Raw genomic sequence first — 26,568 nt, 5'->3', positions numbered from 1 at the left:
CCAGTTAGATCAGTTTCCAATGATGATTCATGTAAACGATTCTATGCAAACTCTTTGTCTTCCTGTGATTCAGATATAAAAACTTGACTTGTAGAGCAGACTTCACTTCAAATTGCTTTTTAGCAAAAACAATGTTTTCTCTAGCTCTGTTACTGCTCTTAGCAGCTGGATGTGAGTGCCTCTAGATTTGTCACAGTCAGCAGGTTTTTTTGTTTGGTTTTTTTTTTGATAAATGTTCACAAACCATTTCTTTTTTCAACAGGTGTGAAGTGTGAACAGTTGACACAGCCAGCCTCTTTGACTGTGCGGCCAGGTCAACGTCTGACCATCACCTGTCAGGTCTCTTATTCTGTGAGCAGCTATTGGACTCACTGGGTCAGACAACCTGCAGTAAAAGGACTGGAGTGGATTGGAAATGCACGTGCTGGATACACAACATACTACAAAGATTCACTCAGAAACAAGTTCAGTATTTCCACAGACTCTTCCAGCAACACAGTTACTTTAACAGGACAGAATGTGCAGCCTGAAGACACAGCTGTGTATTACTGTGCCAGAGAGCCACACACCGTAACACAAAACATCAACAGACCTGAACAAGAACTCTTCAGTGTTGTAGCATGAAACCACCACAGAGGAAGCTTACAGACCATTGTTGCTTTAAAATGCCAGTTCACTTTTAAACAGATCAAGTACGGTATACGATGAAATTATAATAATAAGGAATGCTACTAAAAAAGATCAAAATGTTTTTTATCATAATTATTGTAAAGCCTTTTCTTGCTTTGTCATTTTGAAAAAGAAAACACTTTACATTTGGATAAAGATATTGAATGTTTTTTTTTTCAATTTTTTGGTTTCTCCAGGATTGCACAGTTTACACTGTATATATTACCAAATGGCATAAAACTAATCACGTTCACTTTCAGGTGATGCTAACAGATGCTGCATGTCATTCCAGTCTCAAGAATTCTGCAATATTGCTTCCGGCTTAATTTTCCCTTTTAGATGGATGTCTGTGTGGTGACAGTTTTTCACTTTTACTTGCTGGTTTTACGCAGCTAACCCCTTTTTTGTTTGAAACATATCAAACTTGTGCTCAAATGGAGTCCTTTAAAACATTAACTCACACACTGAAAAATGACATCTGTCATAAGGACCCAAATACGTAACACCATGTAGTAGCGTATAATCCACATTCCAAAGTTTTAGGCTAAAGACAGGTCACAGCCTTATACAGACTATTGGAAAACCCAGAAAACACAACTGCCAAGACCAGTTAACTGACCAAGTCAGCTGCTACTGAGCTGTTAGCAAGACTGTTTGAATACACCAGCTGACTGGAGCCTTTCTGTGTCGAGTTTGCATGTTGTTGCTGTGCTTGTGTGAGCTCTCTCCAGGTACTTTGGCTTCCTGCCACAATCCAAAATAGGTACTCTATGTTTGCCATGTTATAGAGTCCGTTAATTTGTGTGTAGTTTCCAAATAGCTAGAAGTAAGAAGTTGTGTAACTCAGTTTTTGAGTTTTGCTTCCTTATAAACACGTTGTTGCCAATTCTCATTCAATTCATGAGAGAAAATCTTTAGAAGATTTTTTACCAATATACACATTTTGATTATAAAGTTTTAAAAATTATGGCATATATGATTTACTTGAATGTATTCTTTATTGTTTGTCTCAAAGGTAAGAAAGGGATTCATTCTTTAAAACGCTGAAAAACCCTTTCTGGTTATACCCTGACAGAAAATGATATTCACTGGATACGACAGAGACCAGGAAGAGCTCTGGAATGGATTGGGTATATGAGCACAGGCTATAATTCTCCTAGCTATGGCAGTTCTTTTCAACATCGTTTCATCATGACTGAAGAAGACTCTAGCAGAAGACAGTACCTTGACATCAACAGCTTGACAGCAGAAGATTCTGTTGTTTACTTCTGTACTTGACAAAGTACAATGATGTAAGACACTGGAGCAGCTGCACAAAAACCTCACCATATACTAATATCATGTAGCAATATAATCCTGATGATTTCTGGATTCTCCTGCTGAAAGAGAACTTTCATACATATTGTAAAAAGGAAAATAAAGATACTGAAGCCTGAGTTGTTCCTGGTGTGTTCATTGGAGTGTAAATATTAGGTACAAAGGTCTTATGCACTGAAAAAAGGAGAATGCATGAGACAGGGTGCCTACAGTGCTTTGAGTGCTCAAGTAGAGTAGAAAAGTGCTAAATAAGAACCAGTCCATTTACCACTGCTTGTAGACATAAAACAGGTATGAACACTGTTTAAAACAACCATGTGTTCAAAAAGAAATAATGTTTGAATTCCAACCTGAATACATAATAAATTATCAATTAAAAGTCTCAAAAGAAATCTATTTCTATTCATTCTCTTCTGAGAGAGGCCCATGCAAAATTTGACACGTCACACTATCTCACACATCATCTAACTATATCATCATTTTACTAATACAATTAAAGATATTACAGGAGTCTATTTCTAAAATGTTTCTCTATAGGTATGAAGTAGCAGAAATAAACATACTTAAAGGGCAGTTACAGCATTATCTATGTAAAATGTCAAATATGTCACACAGACTGTTTCATCCTTGTTTCTATTAAGTCACTATAATGACACTTAAAGTGATAAACACTGATCTTGATTAAATGGCACTGACCCTGGACTCATTTAAAAGTTGATTTTAAACATGCAATATTTACTTTTTACATCCTTACTTATACTTCCCACAAAGAATTGAGTCTTTATAAAAAAATGAAGCAGAGTATAAACTAATTGAGTCACAATTTTACATTTATTTGTGCAGCGATTAGATGTAGTACAGCAAGTATATTATAATAATAATAATTTAATAATCAGACAATTAGCTGAATACCATGTCTCTTTAATGCAATATAATATACCATTAACAGAAGTGACAGTAGCAGTCCTTTTTACCTCATTGTTTGACTTATAATTTAAATGTAACTCAATGTAACCAACAGTGAACAGAAGTCAGCTTTTTTTTTATTTATGTCTTACATGTGAGTAAGTTTTTTTTTTAAATTTGTAATTAGGTGGCAGTTTCTGAAACGGCCACCAGTTAGATCCTCTTGAACGCTTTATGCATTCATATGCAAACTTATTGACTTCTGTTACTCAGCTATAAAAGCTGTGGCAGACTGTGGCGTGAGGTTCACACTATGCCACGTTCATCAAAAAACATGTTTTCTGTTGCTCTCTTACTGTTCTTAGCCACTTCATGTGAGTCTCTTAAGTCGGGTAACATTGAACATTGCTTTGTAATATAACCTGTAGTTTAACACAAAATATTTCTTTCATTAACAGGTTTGAAGTGTGAACAGTTGAACCAGCCAGCCTCTGTGATCGTGCAGCCAGGTCAACGTCTGACCATCACCTGTCAGGTCTCTTATTCTGGCTATTGGACAGCTTGGATCAGACAGCCTGCAGGGAAAGGACTGGAGTGGATTGGAATGGCACTTGGATCTTCCACAGAGTACAATGATTCACTTAAAAGCAAGTTCAGTATTTCCACAGACTCTTCCAGCAACACAGTGACATTAAATGGACAGAATGTGCAGCCTGACGACACAGCTGTGTATTACTGTGCCAGATACCCACAGTAACACAAACAATCAGCAGACCTGTACATAAACCCCCGAGAGACCCAATCCTTAAATTCACCAGAGGAGGAGCTCTCAGACCACTTAAACTTGAAGGAAGAGGCAGTCTTATTATGAAACATTTTACAAAGAAAGTTCATTTACAGAGCTTCAGGCAAATGTAAATCAGATCTTCTGGTCTGCATTCCTGATTGTTTAGGCTGCTTATTTATTTCACTTAAGGTTTCCCAGTCAGTCAAACTCTGAAACTCTGCTTCCATTTACTTTACTTTAAATCTCAGTATATTCTGTCACTCTCTCTTCACGGAGTCTAGTTTCTGTGACCCTTTCTCTCCCCATCTTAAACTCATCCTGGTCATTCAAAGAGCCTTATTCAAGTCTTCATACCTTCACTATCATTAGCATATAGACTTCGCAGATTCTGTTTTATTTCCTTTGACTCCTGGGCCTCAGCTCTGCTACATTAGCTCTTTGCTTCATTCCTTTCAAATAATCTCTCCTTAATTAATACAGTAATGCCAATGAGATACCACGACTTATCTACTTCACACTTTGTTGTTTCTAAAAAGAAGACATCAACATTAATGCTAAAAAGATAAATACAATATGTTTTGATGGTGTTTTTACGGTTTTCACCCCTACATCAAAGATCCACAGACATCAATATTGTATTCAAGAGAAATTATATTTGAAACAATAGATATGGAATACTGGCTGCCCAGTGAAGAAAAGCAAAAGGAAATAAAAGGCAAATTAAAAGCAAATATAAACCAAAAATAATCAAAATGATCGTTAGGAGAAAGTAGTCAAACATTTATGAAGGACAACATAGAAATAACTCAGAATAGATAAATATAAATATGGCGATTGCCCCATCTCATTAATGTTTTAACAAGTGTTTGCAAAACAGCAATCTAACATAACATTAATAGAACCATCTGATATTTCTCTTTTACCACAATACTTATACTAAAGTCACCAAGTTAAAATATGTGAATTTCCCTAGCATGTTTTCATGTTGTACATGCGAGTTACTATGTAATGTTTATGCATTTATATGCAAATTCGCTGACTTCCTCTGTTACTCAGCTATAAAAGCTTCACATCAGACTGTGGTGTGGAGTTCACATCATGACACGTTCATCAAAAAACATGTTTTTTGCAGCTCTCTTACTGCTCTTAGCCACTTCATGTGAGTCTCTTTTGATAACATTCAACAGTATCTGTTTTATGATATAACCTGTAATTTCTCACAAAACATAAATCCTTTTTTAACAGGTGTGAAGTGTGAACAGCTGACACAGCCAGCCTCTCTGACTCTGCAGCCAGGTCAACGTCTGACCATCACCTGTCAGGTCTCTTATTCTGTTAGCAGCTGGTACACAGCTTGGATCAGACAGCCTGCAGGGAAAGGACTGGAGTGGGTTGGAATGGCAGCAACTGGATCTACAACATACTACAAAGATTCACTTAAAAGCAAGTTCAGTATTTCCATAGACTCTTCCAGTAAAACAGTGACTTTAACTGGACAGAATTTGCAGCCTGAAGACACAGCTGTGTATTACTGTGCCTGCGACCCACATTAACACAAACAACCAGCAGCTCTGTACAAAAACCTGTCAGATCCTCAACGTGTAAATCCACCAGAGGAGGCGCCCTCAGACCACTTTTAAAGGGAGAGGCAGTCTGAATGGAAAAATGTGGGTTGAAATAATAATGTGGAAATAGTAATACTAATATTAAACATTTTGCATAAAAATAATATTTCTATTAACCTCACAACAAAGGTCTCAGTTTACTTTCTGGCCTGCATTCCCAGGTGTCTGGGCTAGTAGTCACTTCTTGTCATCACTGCAGGTTTCCCACTCAGTCAAACTCAATTATATTGCCATTACTCTGGTCCATTAATTTTCTTCATTGCCCTTTGCATGTGAATATGTCTTCATTAATTTTACTTTAAACTCAATGTATTCTGTCATTCTGCCTTTTTTGTGACTCTTTGCCTCCACGTCTTAAACTCATACAAAGAGCCTTATTCAAGTCTCCATCTGCTTCATCTTTACTATGATTAGCAAATAGACTCAACAGGTTCTGTTTCACACCATTTCTGCTACATTGGATCTTTGCTTCAATCCTTTTAAAATAATCGCCCCTTACTTAATACAGTAATGCCAATGAGATATCATAATGTTAGCTACTTTGTACTTTGTTGTTGCTCCACATCAGTCCTGACATTGATAAGATAAACACAAGACACTAAATTTGGGAATATGTTTTGATAGTATGGTGTTCACCCCCCAGGAGAGTTCCAGAGACGCTCCTACTGTATTTAAGAGGAAACACAATTGAAACAGCATTAGGCATGGGAATACTGGCTGCAGAAAGAGAAAAACAAGAATAATAGAGAATAGAGAAGGAAAAAAGATAAATTAAAAGCAAACAAATAAATAATAAAAATGATTGAGATACAGTGGTTAAACAGTTATGTAGGCTGACATAGAAACAGAAATAATAACATAGAAATAATTAAATGGAGTCACAGGAAAACCTGCTTATAAAAATATGTCTTTAACAGGGATTCAAAAGATGAACGTGAGCTAACTGATCTGGTCTCTTCGGGGAGAATATTCCAAAGAGTCGGTGTCCTGAGAGAAAAAAAAAGAAAAAAGAAAAAACTGATCAGCCTTTGTTCTCAGTCATGATTGTGGGATGACCAGAAGAGCCTTGGGTAAGGACCTCAGGTCATAACTAGCGATGGAGGTATAAAGTGATCTAAAAGAAACCCTTAGATGCATAAACAGGTTAAAAATGACCCAGTGAGGTTGGTTTCTTGCAATATCTGATAAATATAAAGTTGTTATCATTTCATGTTCCAGCTATTCCTCAAAAAACATGTTTTTGATATCGTGTCCCTGACATTTTTAACTTACCTTTTATATATTTTACAAAATTGTGGTTTGGGGTAGTGCATCACCACTCAAAGCGTCCACATTCATTTCATGTGGAATTTCATGAGAACCTTTGATTATCATTAGTGTCACTGTCACAAATATATATTTATTTACCACAAAGAGTGTAATCCCTTATTTTCACCCACGAAATTATTTTTAAAGTCTGCCTGTACTTCTTTAATGCGTTCAGTTCATGTCACAGGGTGATCACCAAAAGCCTTGGAGCCCTATATTGTAAGGACCTTTAAGCAACAGTATAACTCAGTGAATAGTGACAGAATAACTTGAAGTCAGTTTTCTCATCAGACTGAATCCGCCCAAAGAAGGTCTACAATTTTTGCTTCATGCAGAAGTACAAACACTAATGTGTCCCAAATCTCAAACACTCTAACACAGTCTTTTAAAAGACTCTGTTTTAGTGTGAACGTCTTTAACGACAACATTTTATGCCACATCAGTAATACATTTTAGAAAGATTTCAAATTCAAAATGTATTTGTATAGCACATTTAAAAACAACAGATACAACCAAAGTGCTTCACAATCGGTTAAAAACAAGAGAAAACAATAGAGAAACAAATATAGATAAATTTAAAACAAATACAGATAAATAAGAAGAAAGTGAATTAACAATAAAAAACATAAAACAGGCCTGATGGTACACATACTGAACTCGAATTAAAAGTCAAAGTAAATAATGAGTTTTAAGATGAGAATTAAAAGACTGAATAGACTGAAGTATGAATCTCCTCTGGCAGATTATTTCAGATCTCCTCTATACTTCAACTGGGAACTTGGTTGTGCTAAGAGCATCTGGCTATAGATGATCTCAGTGCTCTTTTGGGGTCATACATGTTGAGGAGTTTGTTTAAATAACTAGGCGCCGTATTATTTAAAACTTTAAAAGTAAGTAAAAGATTTATTAGTAGGAAAAAGGTCGGAAGAAAAGTCTTGTCAATATAAGAGTGAACTTCTCTTAAATATACAGACAGTTTCCTGGTGTTGCAAACAGTTCAGCATTTAAATACAGTTTTGTTTCAATATTGTCTCATTATCCTAATTTCAATTTTGACTATTAAAGCTAATAATTGTGTCCCAAGCATAACTCATCTAATTCAACATTCAGTATTCAAATAATTATATTTTTAATTTGCTACATGTACAGCACACACAGGAGAATTGAAATACTGTTTCTCTCTCACATTATTCTTAGGAAGAATTAAGAAAGATAAAGGACACTGCAGGGAAATATATGAAAGTCAAACCTATGTACATAGTGCAGTCGTGCAAGATAGAAATTTCCAATTAAACAAAAAGAGAGCATCTCGTGCGTTGTACATTGACAATAGTGCAGTGACCAACAGCAGCAATTATGTGGTGCAAATGTTGCAGTTTCATAGACAATTAAAGATATGATAGTAACTTGTATGAGAGAGCGTGTTACGGTCCAGGGGGCAGAGGGAGGAATGAAGTTTGTGAATGAAGTTATTAAGCGGTCTAACGGACCGAGCCCGGAGGCTCTGGTTCATCTTTCCCAAAGGGAAAGGGAAAATAAACCAAGTTTGTGAGGAGGAGTCAAAAATCAAATGCAAAACTCAAATCTTCTACCTCTACTTATGAGACTGAAAAGTGGATGAGAGTGAACAGATGACAAACAACTTACATAATATATTACAGGACAGGGCTTCTGCTTTTAACTGTTTGCCTGGCAGGTGAAAACATCAACTGACATCTGTTTTATAAAACTTTGTTAAGATATGGTATATCATTTATTTTCTTTTGTGTTTTCACAGGTGTTGATGGTCAGACTCTGACTGAGTCTGATCCAGCAGTTAAAAGGCCTGGAGAATCTCACAGACTGACCTGTACAGCCTCTGGATTCACATTCAGCAGCTACTACATGGCCTGGGTCAGACAGGCTCCTGGAAAAGGACTGGAGTGGATCGCAAGAATTAGCAGCAGTGGGGGCAGCACTTGGTACTCTCAGTCAGTTCAAGGTCGGTTCACCATCTCCAGAGACAACAGCAGAGAGCAGCTGTATCTGCAGATGAACAGTCTGAAGACTGAAGATTCTGCTGTTTATTATTGTGCTCGAGAGGCACGCTGACTGGGGTTGTTTTAGCAGCTGTACAAAATCATTCAGTAGTCCACTCTAGCTTGGTGCAGACCATATATGCATGTTAAAATAAATTTTACCTTAACATTATTTTGACAGTGTTTTATCCAATCCTGTTATATTTTATCTTATGCTTAATTTATTTTAATGTGCACCTTTTATTATTTTTGGTTCAAAATGTATTTAAAAATGGTTACAACTGAACATATGTTTGTCGTATTTCATGTCTTTGGTTTTTCTTTTTTTAATGGTTACAGTTTTTTTTAACTGTCTGTTCTCCTTTTAATTTTTTATTTTTTTGTATATACCATCCATGTCAATGCATTCTTTTCTATTCTTTTGAAACTTTGTCCCATTTGTGGTTTGTCTTCTTTCCATGTGCTTCACTTTCTTCCTCTTCATGCTTCTTCTCTATGCAAACTAAGTGCAACTCTGCTGCTGCTGATGTTGGCAGCTTGATTCTTTTTAGTTACTTTGGATGTACCTGTAGTATCTCTGTCCATCTGTCACTTGAACAATTGTCACACAGGATGTTCATCTTTTTAAGATGTAACACATGAACTATGAGCTATTGCATAGTACACTCAAGTCACACTACACATGGTACATTCTTTGGTGTAATTAGCAGTGCCATCAAGTACTTGTGATACAAGACTGAGAACATTTGCTTCAAATAAACCTCTTCTGAAGATGTATGTTTATATTTGCTTTTAAGAGAAAAACACTTTCACAGCTAACACAGATAGTGTGTGACAAGGCATGTCACACACTATCTGTGTATAATCTTTCAATTATACATTGAAAAATTATACATTTGGAAAAAAAATAACATGTTTTTATTGAAAACTCAAATGCAGTGCTTGACAGTATTGCATTTTTTTAATTGTGTTGATGCTGTTGTCACATCAGTAACACATTTCCCCATCAACATCGTGTTTGTACACACATATACTTCACCACTAAAGGTAGTTGTAATACTCAACATAGTGACAATAAAGTATATTTTGATTATAACACAAAAACATTTTAGTAATCAAAAAATGCTATTTGTGAAACAAAGATGCAATAAAAATGCAGATATCATGCTGTTTGTATATCAGATGTGATAACAATAATGAATCAGGGGTTTTGATTGGTTATGCACTGGAGACCCCAGGGGTTGATCTTAAAAAAAAGGTGTTACATGTCAAGGTGCAAAGTCAGTGCAAAACTTGGATGTGTTATAACTATTTATACAGTATGACTGCAGTGAGGATGACAGAGTGGAATCGTCACACAGCTTGATGTAATGGATGCAAGAACAGGGCTGCTGCTTTCTATCATAATCTGGGCAGGTGAAGAGTTTCACTAATGTTTTGTCAAATTTGTAATCAAAACTTGATTAGAGATTATTTTCTTCATCTTCTTCTTTTTGTCCTTTTATTTGTTTGTTTTGTTTTGCTTTGACAGGAGTTAAAGGTCAGACTCTGACACAATCTAAATCAGTGATTAAAAGGCCTGGAGAGTCACAGACTGACCTGTAGTTGTTCTGGATTCACATTCAGCAGCTACTGGATGGCCTGGGTCACACAGGCTCCTGGAAATGGACTTGAGATGGTTGCTTACATCGAAGTTACAAGCTACTCTCAGTCAGTTCAAGGAAGGTTTACCATCTCCAGAGAAGTAGCAAACAGCAGGTTTATCTGCAGATGGACAGACTGAAAACTGAAGATTCTGCTGTTTATTACTGTGCTCAAGAGACACAGTAAGTGCACTGCTCAGTTTTCATTTTGTCAGCGATCCCAAGGAAGAATTATGTTGTTTATCCTTATTTGCTGTTTGTTGTTTTAATTAAAGTTTGAAATACATTGAAAAATGTTCAACATTACCCAGCAAGTCTAACCCCAAAACACAATGATTAATATATCATAAGGCAACAGAGCAATCTGCTGCCTTATGATATATCACACAAGTTATTTTGTGTGTGAAGTAGCAGAATAAAATAATGCATGTGTTACAAATATTATTCAGTCAAAATTGGATCAAACATTCACGGATTAAAAAACTTAAATTCAAATCCAGCATATATGTTTCTTATTAGCTCTTTCTGGCTGTTCATTTTTAGCACTCTGAAATATCAGTCAGGTAAAATGCAAATTTAAATCCCCATTTAATTTGCCTGCACATTATTACTAGATGTCATTTAAAGATTGGCAGATTAATAATAAATGGTGATAAATAATTATGGCTGGTTAAAGGATGACCTTGCAGCGATTATACTGCAAAAATTAAAAGAAGTTAAAGGAAAAAAAATGAAGTCTCTGTCATGCTGGTTGAGATATTTTGCTGGCTTGATTTGAATCAGCTTATTCCACTAGGAAAATGGCTCACCAATCACTTGTTTATTCATTTTTTTCTTTAATTGTTTTGTTTGTTGTTAATTATTTGAACGAGATTTACCTTTTTGGATGGATCATGGAGTCTGTAATAATTAATGAACAATTCAAATAAATTGTTAATTTGAAAACAAATCTGTTTGTATGTCTACATTTCTTTCACAGTACAGTACTAGTTACTACTAGTATTTATTTGTTTGTATGTTGCTATAGATTTTTTATGCCTATATTAAAAGGCATGATATACATGCAAAAGTAGACTATTTATGAACTTGCCACTTCTTATCTCTTACCTGCTATACCCAAAAAACTGAAAAACTCCACTTAGATTTTGAATACCAAATTTCTCCCATGTTAAATCTGCAGAGGGAGGTCTATGCAAAGTTCCCTCCCTTATAAACACACCATCACCAGCCTTCCTTTACTGTGTTACATCTGTGTTACTGTGATTGTGAAAATATGGACTATATATTTTCCTGGACCTTTGTCCTTATAGTTTGGCTTCAGGGTAAAAAATAAAAATAAAAATTCTTTAAAACTACTGAATGAAAAAGTCTCATAGTAACTCTCTCTCTCTCCTCCCTTTTTTTTTTTTTTTTTGTTAACAGGAGTTTGGAGTGAGATCAAACTGGAGCAGTCTCCTTCTGAGGTGAAGAGACCTGGAGAGAGAGTGAAGATGTCATGTATCATATCTGGTTATAGCTTAACAAGCTACAATATTCACTGGATACAACAGAGGCCGGGCAGAGCTCTGGAGTGGATTGGGTGGATGAACACAGGAAGAAACTCTGCCTCCTATGGCAATTCTTTTCAAAGTCGTTTCATCATAACTGAAGAAGACTCCAGCAGCAGACAGTATCTCGAGATCAAGAGTCTGACAGCAGAAGATTCTGCTGTTTACTTCTGTGCCCGAGAAAGCACAGTGACTGAGGACAGAGTAACACCTGCACAAAAACCTCAATGACTGCTCAGTTTTCTCTTCACTTGTAAACAAACTTTATGTATCCATATTTGCTTTTATTCATTAATCACACATCAACTGATTACGTTTGTAACATATTAATGGTAATGAGCAAATATTTTTCTTTTTCTTTTTTAATTTTCCTACATTTTTTAATTTATTAATTAATATTTTGCTTGCAAAAAATAGCAGCTGAACCATAGCGCTTATTAAGATTTTTGTAAAATTGTTTGAACAATGGTTGTTTAAGCAACAACTGCTTTTGATGCTATTGGTCTACCAGTGGTTCCAGTGGAAACAGTGCTGTTGGCCGAAGAGAAGAGAGAAGACGGGTGAAGCATTTTAGGAGGCAGCAAGAGAAAAAGAAAGGCAGGAGAGGAGGTATTTTAAATGTAGGGACTATGACTGGTAAAGGTAGGAAGCTGTCAGATGGAGAGAATAGCATGGATGAAGTGGTAGATAGTGTTCCTAGCGGAGAGAGAGAGAGAGTGGTGATTGGAGCAGACTTCAAGGTGATGAGGTGTTGGATAGGCATGTTGCTAAAGAGAAAAATGCAGAAAAATAGATGGTAGTGGATCTTGCCAAAAGCATGGAAATGGCTGTGGTGAACACTTTAAGAAGATGGAGCAACAAAGAGGGACCTATATGACAGGATATGCACACAGGCGGATGCTATGCATACGGTAGAGAGAGACGTGAGAAAATGTGGCTTATATTGTATGGTAGTCTTTGGTAATCAGGAAGAGGAAGCAAGTAAAGGTAAAGCTAAGGATTAAATGGAAGTTGAATACAGAAGAATGTTGCACAGAGTTCAAGGATGACCTTTAAACCTGCTTTATATCTTTTCCTGCTTGAATTTCAAAATTACCAGATAATTTGGAAAGTACAGCTGTAGTGTTGAGGTGAAAGGCCAATAAGATTTCTGATGTATACTCTGGACAGAGGAAAGATGACAAGTAGACTCAGTGATGGAATTGGGGAAGTACAGAAAACTATTTAAAGGACGAGATTAGCAAAAAAGATGCAGCACAGAAAGAGGCAAATGAAGAGGAAAAAGGCCGAAATTGAGTTGTATGTAAGGCTGGACACGCAAAGGAAATAATGTTATGATTTGTATGAGTTAGCGAGGAGGAGAGATCAAACAGGAAAAGGCACAGTTGCTTTTAATGGACAGAATGTGTAGCATGAAGACACTGCTGTATATTACTGTGCCAGAGAGTCACATTAACACAAACCATCAGCAGACCTGAACAAACTCTCTGCAGCGTTTAAACATTTGTAGGATGATGTCACCAGGGGACCACTCTCAGCTCATCTTTAGAGTAATAAGAAACCGACTTTAACAGAAATCCATGTGGTTATCTTATTTTTCCAAAGAGTCTAAATCAAACATGTTTGTTTCTCAGTTTGTTTTCAGGGAGGTTTTTATAGCATAATTTAATATATATAGTGCAATATTCATTTGTAGACTTAAAGTGGTTGAATATGTTTCTCTTATGATAATTAGTTCTAAATAGAAACAATAGAAGTAAAAAACATTTAGTGATCTACATTTGGCTAAAAAAATCTAGACTAATCTTGGTTAAAAAAAGAAACATTTAAAACATTTTTGCGGCTCAGATCTGGAAAAACATTCTTCAGACAGATGAAACCAAGATCAACTTCTACCAGAATGATGGCAAGAAAAAAAGTATGGAGAAGAGATGGGACAGCTCATGATCCAAAGCATAACACATCATCTGTAAAACACTTTGGAGGCAGTGTGATGGCTTAGACGTGCATGGCTGCCAGTGTCACTTGGACACTAGTGTTGTGTGATGTAGACACAGGACAGAAGAAGTTAATTGAATTTTGAGGTTTTCAGAGACATACTGTCTACACAAATCCAGCTAAATGCAGTCAAACTGATTGGGCGACGTTTCATAGTACAGACGGACAGTGACATAAATTATACAGAAAAGGAACCCAGGAGTCTTTGCCAGCAAAATGTTTTCAGAAAGTATTAGAAATGAAAGTTTTATTTTCAAGTAATTGTATTTGTCCAATTCCTTTTGAACCCCTGAAATGAAGGGATAGTGTTTAAAATGCTTTAGTTCCTCACATTTTTATGCAGTCTTTTTGTTCAACCCAAAGAATTAAAGATTTCAGTCTGTACTTCAACCACATCTGAGCTGTTTTGTTTAAAATTGATTGTGTTAATGTGCAACCCAAAAACAAAACCTTTTTCTCTGTCCAAATATTTATGGACCTAACTGTATCTATTTAACATCATTAGCAAATATATTCTTTACAATATGACATTTCATATCCTTTTATGCTTATCAAAGCAATCCTTGATTCTAAATTGTATGATAAAATTATAAATATAAATAAATATGTTTGAAAAAGTTTTAAAGAGATAAATGAAAAGTATGGTGTCTCACTCCCATAAACGACTCTATTTATCCCTCTGCTGCAGTGAGAAAAAAGATTAGTGGACAGAGAGAGACACAACTGAAGAAGATGAACTGTAGGACAGCAATGCTACTTCTAGCTTTCTAGATTGGTTACACTTATGTTGACATTTACTTTATTGAGTTGTACAGCCTCTGGATTGATTACATTAGCAGTGATGGGGGCATTGCTTGCTACTCTCAGTTATTTCAAGGTCTTTTGACAACAGCAGATAGCAGCTGTCTCTGCAGATGAACGGTCTGAAGACTGAATATTCTGTTGTTTATTATTGTGCTCAACACTCAGTGATCTCAACTGTGCAAAATCCTACAGTCCTCATCACTGCTACATGTATCTACTAGGATCATTTTTTTTTTTCTTTTGAGTGGCTAAAGAAAAGTATATAGTTAAGATTTACTCAACATGTGTGTTGAGTTCAGATCCCATACTAATATGAATAATTGTTCAATCAAAAATATATATCAAATGTCTTCCATTATTCTTTCCAGAATAGCAGTTCCGCCATTTTTTTTATTGTTATTAATGCACTTTTTTAACTCTAAAATCCAAACCAAATGCTCTGAGATTCGCATTTTTCACAACTGCATTCATCTTTTCTGTACTCTCTTCTATGATGATGAGTATAATCACTAATTCAGCAGGGATTGAGTGCTGATGGACACAAACTATTAAGCTATTAAAAAGCTAAAGAACTAGTTGTTGATTCAAACCATTTACACAGGAAAGCTGAAAACTGCTGAATTCATTTTAAAGATGGAAGACTAAAGAGATTGCTTCTGGGTAGACATTTGTGATCAGACAGTAGGTCAGACAAATGCAGGGAGGGCTGTTATTGCAGCCATTATTCCAAATACATTGACAATTTGTCTGTCAGTGATTATGAAACAGATAAAATGTTTCTTTCACTGAAAATATCGAAAAATAAACAGAATCAATCAATGAAAATGCACAGTTCTAAATGCAATAAAAATGTTGAATAATCAAATGAATAGTGTAATGTTGATTTCTGTGCCCACAGATGTATACTGTATTGATCACATCTAACAAGATTTAAGGCTTGTGCAGCCTGGACAGTCTTTGACACCTGATCACAGACCTGCCCAAATGCTCAGCATCCAGAAACACACAGCCCCAGAAAAGTAATATATGTAAATAAATTAGTACTACCAAAATTAACACGTTAACACAAAATCAATGCGATTCAAATATGTAACGCAATTAACGCATCTGGAGTGCAGAATGACTCCAAAGGGGTGTCCAAATTCATAGGCTGCATCCTCCTGAGGACTCAGCCTTTGTGGTATACGTGGGCTGGGTCCTCAGGAGGCTGGGTAAATTCTCGATCATATCACACTTTTGTTTAATCAGTTTTCTGTTTGACGTTTATTCAGCTGTGTGAAAACTTTACAACTTTAATGTCAGCCAAACTGATTTACTCTAAACAAATAAAACACTGTAAAAACCCAAACAATAAAAATTTTAAGTTATCTAAGAAACTTACATATCATGTTTACCCTGAGTAGCGAAAGACTACGGGGGGTTTGAAAACAATGTGCCAGGAGTGCAACGGTGAAAACAGCCGGCTAGCTAATGAGCTAGCTGAGTGGGTAACAGACGGCTCCGAAAATGTCGGAGCACTTTTGCAAATATGTCATGTCTTGATAGCAGCAGCAGATATTTGAAGTTTACACAGCTACATTTTCCCCAGAAAATATCTTAAAAGTTTATTTTGTGACCCAGATAGAGTACTTAGACTAATATTAAAACTAAGTAGTTGCTGCCATTGTTGGAAACTGGAATTGGTTGGGCCGCGCTATGAATTCTGGGATATGGTGGGCCACGAAGAATACACCCGACCCATCCTTCAAATCTGGGGAAAAGGAGGACGCATTTTTTGACTGCATTTTTGAGGAGTCTGAACAGCCTTCGTTGTGGCATTGTGATGCGCAAATGTACCAGTTGATCTGGTAGTGATGGGCAGCTGAACTCAATATGGAGATGATAAACGCACATTGGCCCTCTCGATGGGAAATTTGATTATTAAAAAAAGAACAAGACGGAACAGTCGACCGACATAAAGTGTTATGCACATTGTGCAAGAAGGAATTTTCTTTTCACCGAAGCACTTCCAGCTTAAAATATCACATTGACACGAAGCATACGTTAGTTGGGGATGCTGCTAGCACTTTGGCTAACGCGTCACCCAGCTTGCAACAAACCATTCACAGAGCATCAGGGACTCAGTAAGTCTACCTCTGAAATACTGACTCACACAATTGCCAAGTGGATTGCAACAAACTGCAGACCTTTTATATTGTTGAGAACACGCACTTTAGATAGCTTTGGTTCCTCATGTCAAGGACTTGAAGTGCCTCCCAAAGAGTGACAGAGAGAGAGTGGATAAATGTTTACAGAGTTTTTTGTTAACATGAATGTTCAAGATGTTAAATAAACATGTTAAGTGCTTATATTTTCCCTTTTTTTTCCAAGTCTGTTTGCTCATGCAAAAGGAAACACGATTAATATAGAATAAAAATGAATGATATTTAATCATGATTAATCAAAATTAATCCACAGCACTAATATATATTATAGATTAGTGTATACTTACCTATTAGTAGGTTTATAGGTTTTTTAAAATGTAGTATTCCACAGGAGAGAACCTTTGCTAACATTGAAGAAAACTATTCAAATTCTCTTTGAATTTAAGCATACATTCATTCTGTTTATTCTGCGTTTATTTATTATATTGCATAAATGTCAGTTACAAGCTTAAATATAAAGTTGAAAAAATATAATTGCAACCAGGCTATTGATCAAGTAATTGCGATTAATCGTGATTAACTACAGAAAATTGTAAGATTAATTAGTTATGTTTTATTATATTTGACAGCACTAAAATAAATATAACAAATACTTTCTCAAATTGTTCCAAATAAATGTATATGTAAAGGTCTATACATGCCAAGGCTCAATAATAATAACAATAATAATATTCTAAGGTGCATTATAAAAGATGAACTGAACTACAGTTTTCTTTTGGTATAAAACTACTAATTTCTCTTTCATGAAAATGTGTGGGAGCCCCAACTTCATTGGATTACAATGTATTCATAATCTGCATCTGTTTTCTGTATTTGTGTGTGTTTTTCAAAGCTGCAATGCACTGAACTACCTGTGCTTTGTACTACAAAACAATGCTGAAGTTTAATATATCATACCAAACAACTCTTAAATGTGCTGACGTACAGGGTATAGAATGTGACCAAATGCAGTTATTTGTTAACTGATCTGTTCTGAAATCAAAATGTCACACGCATATAGTCAGAGAATTATTTCACATGACAGCTTTTTTCCTGAGACCTGAGGATGTCCTAAAATGCACACCGTATCACAGTTTCCAACACCAGTGCTTTAAATGTTTGATTACATGCAAACTTTTTGACTTCCTGTTATTCATGTATAAAAACATGACATCTGACTGTGGAGTGGAGTTCGCAGCACATTGAGTGCACAAACAAAGATGTTTTCTGTAGCACTTTTACTGCTCTTGGCAGCTGAATGTAAGTCTGTTTAAATCGATCATAGTCAGCAGTTGTTCCTATTGTGAATTTATTACAAAACATTTTAATTTTTTTACAGGTGTGAAGTGTGAGCAACTGACACAGCCAGCCTCTATGTTAGTGCAGCCAGGTCAGCGTCTGACCATCACCTGTCAGGTCTCTTATTCTGTGAGCAGCTACTACACAGCTTGGATCAGACAGCCTGCAGGAAAAGCACTGGAGTGGATGAGTCGGGATACAGCTGTCAAAGATTCACTGAAGAACAAGTTCAGCGTTGAATTAGACTCTTCCAGCGACACAGTGACTTTAAAAGGACAGAATCTGCAGCCTGAAGACACAGCTGTGTATTACTGTGCCAGACAGCCACAGTAACACAAACCATCAGCAGACCTGCACAAAAACCTTTCAGAGTTTAAGCTGCTGTACCACAACACCACCACAGGAGGAGCCTTCAGACCACTGATGCTTGCAGGGCCAGTTCACTCTTAAAAATGTCATTGTACAGTTTGCACTGATACAATAAATGCTAATAATATGTAATGAAACTTGTGAGAGTAGATTATCGCAGTACTAGGGATTTAGTTGTATTAATAGTAGTAAAACATTATATTCATTATTCATTTAAGTTGGTCATAGTTCAAGCTACTAAACATTCACACATAGAGCACACACACATAGAACTGGGAGAATAGGTCAGAGGTGTATGTGACAAGCAGAGGTGACAGAAAGCTGCCGTTAGTGGGATAAGAAGTTGGTAATCCAAAGCAAGGAGAACATAGCGTGCGAAGAAGTAGGCAGCAAGCAATGACACGAGATAGGGAGACAGGAGATAGAGAGGGATCCGCAGGCACCTAGTTTTGAGGGACAAGGGTTGTTGATGTCTGTGTATAAATGTGTGCTGCTGGGACTGCCCCAGCGGATTTCGATGTTGGATGCTGGACTGTGAAAATCCCCAAGTACATGTAATAAAATTAAATGATTGTTTATTTTGAAGAAAAACAGGAATGGAATATTACACTGTTTTATGATGCATTATACTGCTGATTTATAAGAAATGCTGTTTGTGTAGAATCATGGCCTTATTTCTGTGATTAGGGAGAACAAAACATACTGCACAGGAAGCCAAGGTTGTAACTGAAGCTCACTGAGAGGGAGAGAAAGAATGTGAATGTTTAGGTTTTATGACTTTCGAGGGGGGTTGAGGCTATAAGAGTTGGGTCTGCACATCAGCAGGCCCACTAGTTCAGACTTATTCCCATAAAGAAAGCAAGACAGAACAGCGATCGATCGGTTTTCACGTGCTAGCAAGGAGAGGATCTCAGGGCAGCCCTTCTGCCCTCGATTTTAGATAACTGGGAAGAACCAGCACCCCACTGCACCCTTTTATTGTGTGACACACAGCTTCACAAACACCCATTGTAAAACCCTCCTATGGTCAAAAAAGGTTAAAACACTGTGTGTGTATGCCTGTGCACGTGAGTGAGTGTGTGTGTGGATGGGGGTGCGTTTGTGTGTTGAGGATGTGCCTACAGTTACACTATAGCCCCCCCCCTCACCATTCAACAGGCTGGGGAGGGGAACAGAAACAGAAGAATGTCTTTGATCCTACAGTTTAAGGCAAGGCTTACAAATTTAAGTACAATAATGGCAAAATTTAACAATTTCAACCTAACAATCAGAATGTGTGAAACTGTCAAACACTTCGAGATCTGCAGGTCCCCCTCCTGTGCACATCTCTCCTCCGGACGATTGAATTTTCCAAAGTGTTTGTATGGAATAAAGATTTGTATTGATTAAAGAGATTGTTGATTGAGCATTAAACACCGAGTGTTGTTCTTCCTTCAGCCCAAAGATCAAAGAATTGGGGTTTTGAACAAACTCAAAATAAAATAACAAAAATAGTCAGTTTGACTTATATTAAGTACTTACATAATTTAGCTGTTACAGCTGGCGTGGGTAGAAAACATCAAAGATACTTCAAGAACAAAAATGCAATATTCAAATGATTTAATGAAATTCAAATACAAAGTTCCTTTAAGAAACAGACATCAAGAAATTCCTCAAAATTGAGGGGAAACAAGAGCTCACTGCTCTTCAGTTCCAACATCAGCGGCGTTCTGCTGCTAACAGCTAGATCCTGTGAAAAACTGCTGGATCCACATAAACACAGTAGCAATGCTAGGTAATCAAATAGGTAAAGACTAAAATGTTGATTTCTTTTTTCCACAGGTGTGTACAGTATTGATTTTACTCAACCAGACTCAAGCATCGTAGAGCCTGGACAATCTCTGGCTATCTAGTTATTCTGTAACTAGCTATGCAACAGCTTGGATTAGATGGCATGAAACAAAACAAATAGACTAGATTCTTATGATACGGTCTGGTGGGAGCACTGACAAAAATGATGCTTTAAAAAACAAGTTCAGTGTTAGCAGAGACACTTCAGCTGAAACAGTGACAATAACAAGACAGACTCTGCAGCCTGAGGACACAGCTGTTTATTACTGTGCACGCCGTTAACACACAGTGATACAAACCACTGACAGACCTGCTTAAATACTCAACAGGCAGCAACACACAACAATACAACCCTCTCAACTAATGTCCTGTACAAAGATTAGCAGTCCTGTACATCCCTGGAGCTCGGGGTCAAAGGTCAAGACAGCAAGAGAATATCATGTCCTTTGTCTACAGATAGATCTATATGTATTTGTGCATGTATTTAATTATCAATTACTTTAAAATTTATATATTAAATATTTATCTTATTTTATTGTTGCATTTATATCCAATTTAAAATTATACTGTAAAACAAACAAAGCAGCTTTAGGTTGTGTGAACAGTGACAATACAGTCAGATCCCTGTGCTTCTTAAAAAGCTCTTCCAGTGGAGACCTGTAACATAATAGAAGTTAGAGATTGTCATTAAAACTGTTAGTCTGAACAACAGTTGATGCTATTTTTATGCTGTTTTCTCGTAGGTGACAGAACTGAGGATGTTATTGAGCTCAGTGTGATTTTGACACTTAAAAGTGTTGACTATGTTAATTTCTGCTCAGTCTATTCAGTGAGGAGGAGTTAATGCAAACTCAGATGCTTTTTACTTCTACTTATCTCACAGTAGCGAGAATGACAGATCAGTAGAGTCATATTTTGATATGATGGACTACAAGACAGGACTGCTGTTTTTAACTCTCTGCTGGGCAGGTGAAGATTTTCACTCATAATTAGTTGTTTTGCCTTGAAAAATAACAACTTGAGTTGTAACTATGTTATTTTTCTTTTTCATCTGACAGGTGTTGATGGTCAGACTCTGACTGAGTCTGAACCAGTGGTTAAAAGGCCTGGAGAATCCCACACACTGACCTGTACAGCCTCTGGATTCACATTCAGTGACTACTGGATGGCCTGGGTCAGACAGGCTCCTGGAAAAGCACTGGAGTGGGTTGCAAGCCATTATAACAGTGGTAACATCCACTACTCTCAGTCAGTCCAAGGACGATTCACCATCTCCAGAGACAACAGCAGACAGCAGCTGTATCTGCAGATGAACAGTCTGAGGACTGAAGATTCTGCTGTTTATTATTGTGCACGACACTCACAGTGACTGAAGTTGTTTGAGCAGCTGTACAAAATCATGCAGTCCTCATTATTGTACTTAATTTATTTTGCATGGCAATTGTAGAATAACGAGGATTTTACTAATGCTACCAAGAAGTTCATATTGCTTCTTTACAGTACTTTCAGCCATGGTCTCCTCCAGTGGCATCATGTAAACGATCTCATTATCAGAGGTACCCACAGTTCAGATGGTGTGGTGATTAGATGGTGGTGAGTTAATAAGCAGTTGTTCATATGTGTGGAGATCATTTCAGGCCTCATTAGATTTTCCAGCTGTTTAAAGGTATTTTCTCAGGATTTTAGTATTATTACATTTTCAGTAATCTATGTACGGTACAGTAGACAGTATAGTACAGTGCTCTGCAAAGGTCTTGAGATACTTCTCATTTCTTCATGTTTTGCTTCCAATGAGCCACAAGTTCTTCATTTTCCTTCTTAACTTTATTGATTTTCAAAATGCATTTGCTTATAGGAGTTAAGGAGTTTATGAAAAAAAAAAGAAAACAAAAATCATTTTAAACCAGAGAATATTATGAATACAAAAAAGAAGTAGAGAAAATTCACATATTTTCAATCTGTATTCAGTTTGTCGATTTCATTATTAAATTTTTGAATTGCAGATGTACAGTCCCTTTGTTCAAATGGACATAATGCATTTCTTCATAACTGTGATGTATAAGAGGACAGAAGAGCTCACATTGGTTCAGTTCAACTTCATTATCAACCATGTTCTCTGTAGCTCACACTGCTGCTGGCTTTGTCATCATGTGAGACGCTTTGGTCAATTCACGCTACTGAATACAACAGAAATCCTAAATAATTAAATAAATCATTTAGATTGGATCAGACAAGTTGAAGAAAAACCACTGGAATGGATTTTCTACATATGGTTTAGTGGGGGCACTTACCAAAATGATGCTTTTAAAAGCAAGTTCAGCATCAGCAGAGACACTTCTGCTCAAACAGTTACAATAACAGGACAGCATCTGCAGCCTGAGGACACAGCTGTTTATTACTGTGCACGTTACAGTAATACAAACCACTTACGGACCTGTGCAAATACTCAGCAACCAGCAACACACAACCACACACATGCTGTAATTGTGAATCTGTAATGAGAGCATGAGATACAAAGCTTGTTGAGTATTCTATTTTTCAGCCAATATCACGACTCTATTTTTTTCACTTAATTTTAATCATATGCGGTACAAGACAGGGATGCTGCTTTTAACTTGTTTTTGTCTTGATATAGTTTCCAAGTTAAAGCAAATTTGTTTTCTTTTCTTTTATAAATTGAAAAGTGCTTACAGTCAGACTCTGATTCAGAACCCGTAAAAGGCCTTGAGAACTGGCTCCTGAAAAAATATCAAAATATGATGCTGCTATTCTACCGCCAATCATGGCCAACGGATTCACATTCAGTAAATCTTGGATGGAAGAACTGAAGTGGTTTGCTGCTGTTACATGTGACAGTGATTACACCAATTATCAGCTCTTACAAGGTGAAGCCAAAGGTTGAAGCCAAAGGTTGAACCCAGGGTGCGGATTCACAAACACGAGTTTGAAGTAAATGCAGTCTTTATATACAGTAGCCGTGTATTTAAACAGACAGAAATGACACAGACTTCTCTGGAAAAATCTGAAACGGGGAGACCGGGAGGGGGCTGGCAGGCAGGATGACAGTGGCGCCCAAACAACTGAGGCAGTGAAACGTCTGAGAACAGGCACTGAAGATCACACACAGATAGCTTAACAGGAAGCTTGGAATAAAGATGGTAAATAATGGATTGGGGAGACAAGTGTTACCACAGAGGTACAATGTGGTGGAATTTGCCTCTTAAGAAATGCTGAACTGATGAAAGCAATCCAGAACAGTTGAGGTCCTCATCTGAGGCAGCTCCACCCTGGTAACGCCTGCTTACGGAACAAAACACAAAGGACAAAACAATAACACATAACCCAGCCTGCTCATACCCTAACAGAGCTGACTCTTGCTCACAAAAATAACACAATTCAGAGATGTAAAACTGTTTGAATTCTAAAATCACTGTTTAGGGTGAAAACTAATGTTTCCATTTTCTGGAACACTGGAGGGAAGTCATAGTGAAGTCTCACCCTTTAGATAACAGCTAGATGAGCAGACTGCGAATTTAGCTGTGATTGCAAAAAAGTTAGGTACAGTTAAGTACATCTTCAATTTTTTTCTCCAATGTCTCTTGCGGAACTCAGTGTTCCTCTTAGCTGTCATTTTGGGGCAATACATTTTGTTTCCAGCAGACAAACAGAAACTTTGCTTTCGGTGATTTTTCACTGTCAATTAAAGATTAAGTTTGGGTTTTTGTTTTTTTTTTGTTAATGCACTTGCTAGTACAAATAATGTCCAATTTTAAGTAACTTTCAAGTGTTATATCATGTACCTTTTTTATTATTTGATTTCTGTGCTGTGTTTTATTGTAGGTGACAGAACGAAGGATGTTATTAATCACAGTGTGATTTTCTACTAGTAAAACTAGGAGGTAATGAAGCACAGCAGCAATTTCCTAATGTTGTAAACCCGCTCAACATTTGGCAATAAAAACCCTTTCTGATTCTGATTCTGATTCTGATTCTAATGCAAAACTCAGACGTCTTTCACTTCTATGTATTTGACTCTAGAGACAGAATGTGACAAAATGTGACTACTGATCAAAATGTGATCAGTAGTCACATTTTGGTATGATGGACTGTAGAATTGTTGTTTTTCACTCCCTGCTGGGCAGATGAAGGTTTTCACTAGTATTTAGTGGTTTTTGTTGTGCCCTTAAACGGGAGAAATATTGAGGAAAGATGAATGAAGACACTGAAACGCAGCTCTCGCCTTCACTTGTCTGTACAGATTGAGTGCCCTTCATTGAACAGCTCACAATCATCCAAGGCCAAACTCTTGCCACTTATTTCCTTTTAGATTCCCACTGCATTTTCTCTACAGAAACACAGTCAAAACAACAATGAAGTTATTTTATTAGATATAAAGAACCAAAGTTCTTACTCAGAAAGGAAATACATTTCTAATCCACTACATTTTGTCTTAAAAAATACAACTTACTTTATAACTGTGTTATTTCCCTTTTCTTTGTTTTTTTTCTTTCTCTTAATTTATCTGATATGTTTTGATGATTAGACTTTGACTGAGTCTGAACCAGTGGTTAAAAGGCCTGAAGAATCCCACAGACTGACTTGTACAGCCTCTGGATTCACATTTAGTGACTACCAGATGATTTGTGTCAGACAGGTTCCTGAGTTGTAATAATCAGACATGATAGTGCTATCATCTATTAGTCTCAGTCAGCCCGAGGCCGGTTTACCATCTCCAGAGACAACAGCAGACAGCAGGTGTGTCTGCAGATGAACAACTGGAAAATTCTGCTGTTCATTATTGTGCTCGAGCGCCGCAGTGCCTGAAGCTGCTTGAACAGCTTTGCATGATTCTAATTACAGTTTATGTATTTAACATCTTAATTTTAATGTAATGAGGATATTACTAAAACTAATGTTATTGTTACTAATACTATTAAGGTGTCTCTTCTGGACTTGTCTGAGAAGTTCTGGAAGTTCTTTTTTTTCAGTTCTTTCAGCTTTCAACTATCTGCTGGCAAGGTAAAGCTAAATGACCTTTAATTATCAGTAAACTGCTGCAAAATGAATGAAACTGACTGTTTCCATGTCCAGCTGTGACAACTTTTCCACCCAGAAGAAAAGAAACAAAACTACAACACACTCATCAAACTTATCATTTCATCTGTAGTAATCTTGAAAGAGGGGGTTCATTTTATTATTTGCTTTCTTATGGAATTCTTCTCACTGACACTTGCACACACACACACACTCTCTCACACACAACCACATTAAATCTGAATTTGACTACGGAGCAACCTGAATGTTTTTTTTTCCTTTTGTTAAATTTTTGCTATTTCAATATTATAAGCAAAAAACTGTTATTTTGGCCAAGATATTCTTATAATCAAAATATGTTATTTTATAATCCTAATCAGCACAAATGGTAAATATGACCAGTGTATTCATTTGTGTGAACAGGGTGGCCTGGAGTATCCCAGAGTGAAGCACCTCTAAGAAGCATAATAGCACAGAACTCACACTTTCATTAAACTGTTAGTCTGAACAACAACTGATACTTTTTGCTATCTGACATAATTTCCTTAGGGAGTATTAAATTAAATTAAATCAAGTACTCTGGATACAATTTGGTTTATTTGTGATCATGATACAATATTATTCATTATTATTATTAGCAGTAGTAGTACTTGTATTTGTACTTTGGATTTTATTTGAGAGCCACAGTGACTGGAGCTAATTTAACAGCTACACAAATCCCATCACAATCAGTGCTGATTATGTGGGTTTTATTGAAACTGGCAATATTTAATCTTAGAAAGATGAGGCAAAAAGAAAAAGAAAGCAAAAAAACACCCAACTTTTGTACAGTAAATTGAATTGCTTAATGCATTGTCCAAGTATCAGGAAAAAAACAACAACAACAAAACAAACAAGCAAAAATAAAAACCCCACTAGAGGGCAGTCAATGTCAAGCTGCTCCCTTTAGAGAACAGTGAGTGTAGCTGTAGTTCACTATGTTAAATTTGTAAAGCAGCAGTCAGAAGACTGTGAAAGCCGATGCTTAGTAAACCACAATGACTGTGATATTTTTAAAGATGCAATAGCCTATATTAGATTGGAGTGTAGAATGAAATATTTAATATGCTGTTTCTTTTTTTCTTTTTAATAGAAAAAAATCTTTATTGCATCAAAACAACAATGATTTAAAAACAAATATGAACCATAATAGATACATTTGTTCCAACAGAAGTTTGGAGAGTTAAATGAA

The 26,568-nt window shown here is 36.5% G+C and overlaps 1 protein-coding gene, 1 long non-coding RNA gene and 2 gene segments (V, D, J or C); 3 read left to right on the top strand and 1 right to left on the bottom strand.

Moving 5' to 3' along the window:
* LOC120713955 (immunoglobulin mu heavy chain-like) overlaps positions 1–26,568 on the top strand; it is a 539,092-nt gene that overhangs the window by 31,623 nt on the left and 480,901 nt on the right. The gene's annotated exons all lie outside the window — the stretch shown is intronic.
* LOC120714171 overlaps positions 1–26,568 on the bottom strand; it is a 514,712-nt gene that overhangs the window by 12,484 nt on the left and 475,660 nt on the right. The gene's annotated exons all lie outside the window — the stretch shown is intronic.
* On the top strand, positions 11,195–12,064 carry LOC120714033. The segment is given in 2 exon segments: positions 11,195–11,595; positions 11,696–12,064. Coding segments are annotated over 2 exon segments (405 nt in total).
* Positions 21,192–21,687, top strand: LOC120714098. The segment is given in 2 exon segments: positions 21,192–21,272; positions 21,362–21,687. Coding segments are annotated over 2 exon segments (360 nt in total).

Source organism: Simochromis diagramma, unplaced genomic scaffold (assembly GCF_900408965.1).
Source record: "Simochromis diagramma unplaced genomic scaffold, fSimDia1.1 OVJJ01000321.1, whole genome shotgun sequence".
Lineage (NCBI taxonomy): Eukaryota > Metazoa > Chordata > Actinopteri > Cichliformes > Cichlidae > Simochromis > Simochromis diagramma.
Note: the sequence above shows the minus strand (reverse complement) of the source record. Positions and strands in the feature narration are given on the sequence as shown.